The sequence below is a fragment of the Rhipicephalus sanguineus genome, unplaced genomic scaffold (genome assembly GCF_013339695.2).
Source record: "Rhipicephalus sanguineus isolate Rsan-2018 unplaced genomic scaffold, BIME_Rsan_1.4 Seq5203, whole genome shotgun sequence".
NCBI classification, from domain to species: domain Eukaryota; kingdom Metazoa; phylum Arthropoda; class Arachnida; order Ixodida; family Ixodidae; genus Rhipicephalus; species Rhipicephalus sanguineus.
In genome coordinates, this window is record NW_023615426.1 from 5,039 (window position 1) to 12,611 (window position 7,573).

At 49.0% G+C, this 7,573-nt stretch overlaps 1 protein-coding gene across 1 annotated transcript; it reads right to left on the reverse strand.

Annotated features, from left to right (window-relative positions):
- Window positions 1-716: 716 nt before the first annotated feature.
- On the reverse strand, window positions 717-1,844 carry LOC125756706 (uncharacterized). The gene has a single exon (XM_049411616.1). It carries the CDS (start codon window positions 1,788-1,790, stop codon window positions 717-719), a length of 1,074 nt encoding a protein of 357 aa, XP_049267573.1. The 5' UTR covers window positions 1,791-1,844.
- Window positions 1,845-7,573: the final 5,729 nt, after the last annotated feature.

Below are 7,573 nucleotides of genomic sequence, written 5' to 3' on the forward strand. Positions count from 1 at the left end.
TTGCGTTTTCACATGCGTAAAAACCGTGAATCTTCCGTGAATTCTGCCCAGTACATCATCACCGACGTGAGATCGGGCGCGTTTATACTAAAGGTTCGATGAGTTATGACGACTTGCAGCTCACTTTAATTTTACATGTACGCTGTGAATTTTCATTGTTTAGAAAACCATTGCTTTAGAAAACACCTTGCGTCTTTCGTTAAGCAGCTGGCGTCTTTTTCGTTTTGCTTTAGAAACATCTGGCGTTCTTTCGTTTTGTTTTTACAAAACATCTGGCGTCTTTCGTTGGTTTATTTCATCAATCAACGGCGTTTTGAACAAAATTTTTATTGTTTAATCACGCACAGGAGAAATCTCACCAGGCACTACCTTGGAGGTAAACAATGGCTGCTAATGGGAACGAGAGACAGAAGAAGTCGGCTTTTAGCTAACACTTACACTTCTACAGAGACAGAAGAATTCGGCTTTTAGTTAACGCGCACGCTGCGAATTTTTTATTGTTCAACGACGCACAGGAGAAATCTCCCACCGGCACCACCTTGGAGGTCAAAGGGTAAGACTTGTTACTCACTACTACGAGCACGACGAGGGACGAACGGGTGCCGCCTTAAGGAGCTTCGCCCCTAAAAACTGCGCGCGTTAGCAAAGACTACCGAAAGTGACAGGCCAGATTGAGGTGTGGGGGTGTGCCCGGCAGATTTGCGCCGAGGAAATTGCTACGATGCTTCCCTTACAGTCTGCGATTGCTCGTCGTAGACGTAGCGCTTGTGACCCATTAGCAGTGTTTTGTAAGTGATGGAAAAAGGCAGCGACTTGGTTTTAGCAAAGGCAATCAATTGCCGACGGACGTTTTGTACACGACGTGAAAAGTCTTCACCAACACTAAAAGTGGTTCCTTTAAATTTCCGTCCATTAGAAAGAATCTCTCCTTTTGTTTTATGGAATGCGAATTTAACTATTACGGGCCGATGGTGGTTAGTATCCTTGCGGCGACCCAGACGATGCGCGCGCTCAATTTCTTTCGGATCGATGGAAATACCCAGATGATCATGGCAGTGCTTGATGACGAGTTGTTCAACTTGGGCAAATGCTTCCGATCCAGTTGATTCAGGAAGGCCATAAAATATGAGGTTATTGCGCCGAGAATGATTCTCGGCGTCATCCACGCGCGCTTCAAGCTTGCGCAAAAGGTCACTCGCGCGAGCGGTGTCTCTTCTAAGCGCTTCCACATCAGTACGCAAGGAAATAATATTTTGACAGTGCCCTTCTAGATCAGTCATGCGTCTACTGAGATCTGCTATAGATTTATCTGTTGATAACAAATGAGAATTAAGGTCCTGTACCTGACTGATTAATTCCGTCTGACCGGCAGACAATTTCTGCAGTTCAGTTAGTACAGCATTAGAAGTAGGACCCGGATTGCTTTCAATATCGCCCGACATCATCAACAAGGCACGAATCACACGAGAACACTCAAGTGCAACAAGAACGCAGCAGTGTGGGCTCGGCAGCTGAAACAGCAGGTAATTACTAGACTTCTTAGCGAAAAGACTGTAAGTTTTACTAACCTGCATGACAAGAGTGAAAGGATTAGCGTTCTGCGTTGGTACACAGCCGCCGAGCCCACACAGCGCCGCCGGCAAAGGCCGCTCTTTTGTAGTCGACACGGGCATCGATGCCGATGCTGATAGCGTCGACCAGGTTTTGTCGAGGACCATGTAGCTGACCGGTGGCGCCGGAAGGGATCCAGATCTGTTGCATTTGGTGAAGTCCAGTGGTTCCAAGTACATTGTGGTTGATAAGCTTGTGTCGAAGACCAAGAGGGCGTGACAGGTAAACGTGCCACTTTCGCTGAAACGATGTTGATACTGCAACGGTGTGGTCAAAGAAGCTGGCAGGGAAACGAAAAGCAGTATGCGCAGGAATGCGCACTGAAACACCTGCATGACAAGAGTGAAAGGATTAGCGGTCTGCGTTGGTACACAGCCGCCGAGCCCACATTACATAAGTATAGTCGTTTCCGCTGCAATTAATAAACGACATTCTGATGCTTACTGCAATATCGCTGGTATTTTTTCGAAATGGGAAATGCAGCCATATTTTAAAATAGGTATTCAATAAGAGGACACGAAGACGCATACATCCGGCAATCGGTCACATATAATAGCAGCCTTCGGAACCTGCGCGCGGATTCCAATCGCTTTAAGATTTAGCTGAACAGCGAGTAGACCTTAGGACTCTCACGTCACGAAATTGATCACTGGTGATGGATGTTGGGAAATGCTGTGTGTATGGCACACGCAGTATTGAGACGCGCAATTTGCATTGCGCGTCTCAATACTGCGTGTCTCATTTCGAGAATTCGAGCTGGAATAATTTCAGACGTACATGAAAGCATACATTCTGCGCCTTTATGTAAGACGCATTATTGCACCGCTTTTCGTTTCGGCAGTCCCGGGAATGATACCTTTCAATTATTGCTTTCTAATAGACAGTATTCCGCATCTTTAACTTCCCTGAATAAAGCTACACTGTCGTGCCTTCAAAAAGATACCGCACGAACATATATACCCACAAAGTATAAAAGTAAATAGTGATGCCTGCAGCTCTCAGGGATCCAAAGCAGCTGTGCGCCGCTCAGCCACAGCCCAGCGGCCGCGCTGGCAGGGAGTATCACTGCGTTCTGCGACACCTTTAGGCGCAAAGTATTCGATTACTTGTTCTGATGCATGCCTGGAAACTTTTAACTAGCGACTTCCGTGAGCGATTTTGCGTTTGCGAGGGCAAATCCGGCACAAAGTGTTTTTACTCGAGAGCAAAAGGCTGCGAATCCGCGCGCCGGCAGTGCGCACCTTGACGATTGGGCTCAGTAATGGCGACCGCTGTAGCAGACGACGCGCTTGTCTCCACCCTGAACGGAGCGGAGGCGAACGAGCGTATCGAGGCACCTGCATCCCCCACCTGCACCCCCACCTGCATCATCTGTAACGGAGCGCATGAAACTGGCTCCTCCGAGTGCAGACTTCGTTACAAACCACCACGGACACCACCCCCGACACCCCCAGAAACTAAACTGGCACTTCCGGCCAAGAGCACTACCCAAGCCACCGGCCAACGCCCTGGACAAGAGAAGCCGCAGAGCAGCCCTGGTCCCAAGAACCCTGCAACAGCAGCCCAGCCTCCCTCATCAAAGCAAGCTGGGCCTCTGCTGACTCCACGCAACCAGGAGAGACCACCCGTCGACCCAACAACGGTGAGCTGGGCAGGGGTAGTCTCCCAGAATTGTAGCTCCTCACAAGACGTTAATACCTCTCTCATTAAATACTTGCTTAATCAGAATGAAATGCTTAAAAACGAAATTAAGCAGCTCAAGGCAATGCTCCAACCCCGCGTTGATGTCAGTGAAACTCCTGCCGCCCCTGCCAACCCTCTGCCACAACAACTTGCTCCCACACCTACACATCCTCCGACAGAACAAATGGACACTGCTGCACCCTCTGCTACGACTGAAGCAGCGACACCAAGACCACGTTCAGCAACCATGCATCCTCCACCGGCTAAAAGGAAGAATACCGAAATAACAGACACCGATAGCACCATTGAAAACACCCTGTTTGTCCTCAATGACCGCATGAACGCCCTAGAAAACAGATTTGCTGCCCTTGAAAACCGGCTAGAAAGCAAGATTGATGCCTTTATCTGTGAGGTATCTACGCAGTTCTCGAGGTTACAAGAGCCAACTGACACTCGTGGACGACCGCACGCGACGTCACAAGCCCCCTCTCCCACAACGACAATAATAATGAAGCCAGCACGTAGCCTGAAAATCTGGCAGTGGAACTGCAGGGGGTTCCGCAACAAGCGAGCCAGTCTACTACTTTTTCTACAGAGCCTTAACGAACTCCCTGACATTATAGTCTTGCAGGAAACACACGGGAAAGCTACTCTACCTGGATACAGCACTTTTCAAGACCCTCACATAGAAAAGCCCAACACTGCCATACTCGTACGACGACATCTCACAGTTAAATGGGATACGTTTAGTAGTACTGACATTCCCCACGATTTTATAGAAATTATTCCTCAAAAGCTCAAACAACCCACCCTATACGTGTTGAATATTTATAGCTCCCCCAATGCTCGACAACACCGCTTTGAGCAGATGTTAGCACAAGCCAAAGCTAACGCCAACAAACAACCGCTAGTCGTCATGGGCGACTTCAATGCCCCCACCAAATGTGGGGCCACTCCACATCCACTCCTAAAGGAAGAGCGCTGTGGCAGCACATACAGAATCAGGGTTTGACCATCCATAACGACTTTACCCTCCATACCCGGCTAGGAAATAGCGTCAATAGGGATACATCCCCCGACCTCACCTTAACTCACCGCATCACTCAGGCGACATGGCGCAACCTCCAAAACAACTTGGGAAGCGACCATTACATCCTGGAACTCAGCCTAGATTTCATGCACCGACCGCTAGCCACGAAACCGTTACGTCTGACTAATTGGACGGAATTTAGGAAATCTCGCAGCAACCTTAACGAAGAAGACATCACTGACATAGAGCAATGGGCAAACACCTTACAAGCAGACGTAGAGACCTATACCACCACTCTGCCGCAAGACACCGCTTTAGCTCAAATTGATTCGAAGCTGCTACACATGTGGGAAGCGAAGCAAGCATTGCTCAAGAAATGGTTAACAGCCCGTTACAACCACAAACTCAGAATCAGAATCGCTAAATTGGACTGTCATATCCAGCAATACGCTACCAAATTGGCGGCACAGCAATGGACGCAGGTATGTGAGGGGACACATGGTCATCTTAGCACTAAGAAAACCTGGCAATTGCTTCGGCATCTACTCGACCCCACTACGTCTAGGACCCATAGCAACAACCACATCAATAAGCTACTACATGACCACGCAGCGGACCTCTCGAGCATGTTCAGCAACCTGGCCTCCAAACACATGCCCCCTCCTACGCAAATCCCCATGCCCGATTATGTTGGTGCACCAAACGAAGAACTTGGCAGGCCCATCACAGAAGCGGAGGTTCGACATGCCCTCAACAAAGTGCGAACTACCACAGCGCCCGGTCCAGACTCGGTGACGAACAAGACGCTTCGCAATCTCGATGACCAGTCAATTAGCAAACTCACTGAATATTACAACCACTGTCTCGAGAAGGGCGAGATACCCCAACAATGGAAAGTAGCCAAGGTAATCTTCATTCCCAAGCCAAATAAACCTATTCATATCGATAACTTCCGTCCGATTTCGCTCACTTCATGCATAGGGAAGATCATGGAGCACGTCATCCACTTACGCCTCACCAAATACATCGAAAATAATCACTTCTTTCCTTCGGAGATGACTGGCTTTCGCAATTCTCTTTCGTGTCAGGATGTCATGCTAAGAATCAAACAAGATATTATTGACCCGAGCGACGCACGTGACACACAAGCATTGCTCGGCCTAGACCTCAAGGGAGCTTTCAACAATGTGTCCCACTTAGCCATTCTGCGCGAACTTAACAGTATAAACTGCGGAGAGAAAATCTACCGCTATATACGCAGCTTCCTAACGAATCGCACTGCGACGCTCCAGTTAGGCAGCGAACAGTCTGCCCAAATAAGCTTAGGAAGCACTGGTACACCCCAGGGTGCAGTGCTGTCCCCTATCCTCTTCAATTTGGCTATGCGCCCTTTAGTTCTTACATTAAAGAAGATCCCGGACCTCAGATTTGCATTGTACGCGGATGATATTACGCTGTGGATGACTGGTGGGTCTGATGGGCACATTCAAGACACCTTGCAAACGGCAATTCACGAGATCGAGCAAGTAGGCCACGAGTTGAATCTCAGGTGCTCCCCTACGAAATCAGAGCTTCTCCTTCTACCTCCTACTAGACGCTTCAAGACGTCGCCCCCGAATGTTCAACTCACAGTTGAAGGGCACCCTATACCCCAGGTAGATATAATTAGGGTCCTAGGGCTGTACCTTCAACGCAACCGAGCAAATCACCATACCCTACAAACACTACAAACAACAGTGGATAATACGCTCCGCCTCATAGGGCGAATCTCCAACAAACACGGAGGGCTTCGAGAGAAGGAGCTGATTCAGCTCATCCAGGCTTTTGTCTTAAGCAAAATCACCTTTACGCTACCATATCTGTCGCTCTCTAGGAAGGAAGAGGAAACTGTAAACTGTTTGATCCGCAAGATATACAAAGTCGCTCTTGGTGTTCCAATTAGAGCGTCCACACAAAGAATTATAGGCACAATCAATACCCTTGAAGAATTAACTGAGGCTCATTTATCATCCCAATATCACAGACTTACCACCACTGAAGCTGGCCGTGACATCCTCAGACAGCTCCACTACGCTCCGCCATTCAACGAGAACAAACGACATCAAATTCCTCCGAACATACACGATCAGTACAACATCCCACCACTACCGAGAAACATGCACCCCGAATTTCATATCGAACGCCGGAAACTTCGAGCCAAGAAGCTAGAACGCAGTTACGGCCAAGCAGAAGGAGTATACTATGTGGACGCCGCCGCCTACACCACTAAACACCGCTATGTCCTAGCGGTCGTGGACAACCAGGGCAACATTGTTCGTTCAGCGTCAATCAAGACCACCTCGGCAGGCGACGCGGAAGAAGCCGCCATCGCACTCGCATCGGGGGCTACCTGATTGCGATGTCATAATTAGCGACTCTAAGACAGCTATCCGGAACTTCAGTAGTGGTTATATTACCAATACCGCACATTCCTTACTCGTTGCTCACCCACCACAAAACACATCGCCCTAGTCTGGACTCCAGCACATCAAGGACTCCGAGGAAACGAAATGGCTCATGCAGCTGCTCGAGGATTCACAGACCGAGTGGCCGCAAATGTGCGCCAACCTCTAGGGCCCAATAACTCCTCACAAGACACCCATAAAGACTCGCTGATCACATTTCACGAAATTTGCACACATTACAGACACCAACGCTTAACATATCCACCTCTTTCCCTGCCTAGCACGCGCCAGAGAGAAAATATTGTGGCGGCAACTACAAACTCGCACATTTCTTACACCGCGAACTCTGCACTTATTTTTTCCTGCCACATACCAGTCACCCAAATGTCGCTTCTGCCCTGTTCAGATAGCAGATCTCTCGCATATCATGTGGCAGTGTCCCATGAAATCTCCCGCCCGCACTCTCAAGCCATTAATTAGTAGTGAGGAGCTGTGGGAGACCTGCCCTGCGCAGCTCCGATCCCACTCTCCAGGACAGAGTCCTGAGGTGGGCTGAGGAGATAGCGGAGGCCTACCACGACTGGTAGTCTGACGTTATCCCACACGAAGTGGTGACGGACGCTTACTGGGACTGGATCACAGGACCTCCCTCTCTCCCCTCCGGCTCCTCCCCTTTCTTAAAAAGGGAAATAAAGTTTCTTCACTCACTCATTCTCTAAAGTTTCGCTTCTGAAAGGTGCTAGACGACGGGTTGGCCGCGTGTTCCGACATATGTTCCGTCAAAGCTTCTGAATAGCTAGGCGAT

Coding starts and splice junctions, on each gene's coding strand:
- LOC125756706 (XM_049411616.1), bottom strand. CDS start 1,790: ATGTACTTGGAACCACTGGACTTCACCAAATGCAACAGATCTGGATCC.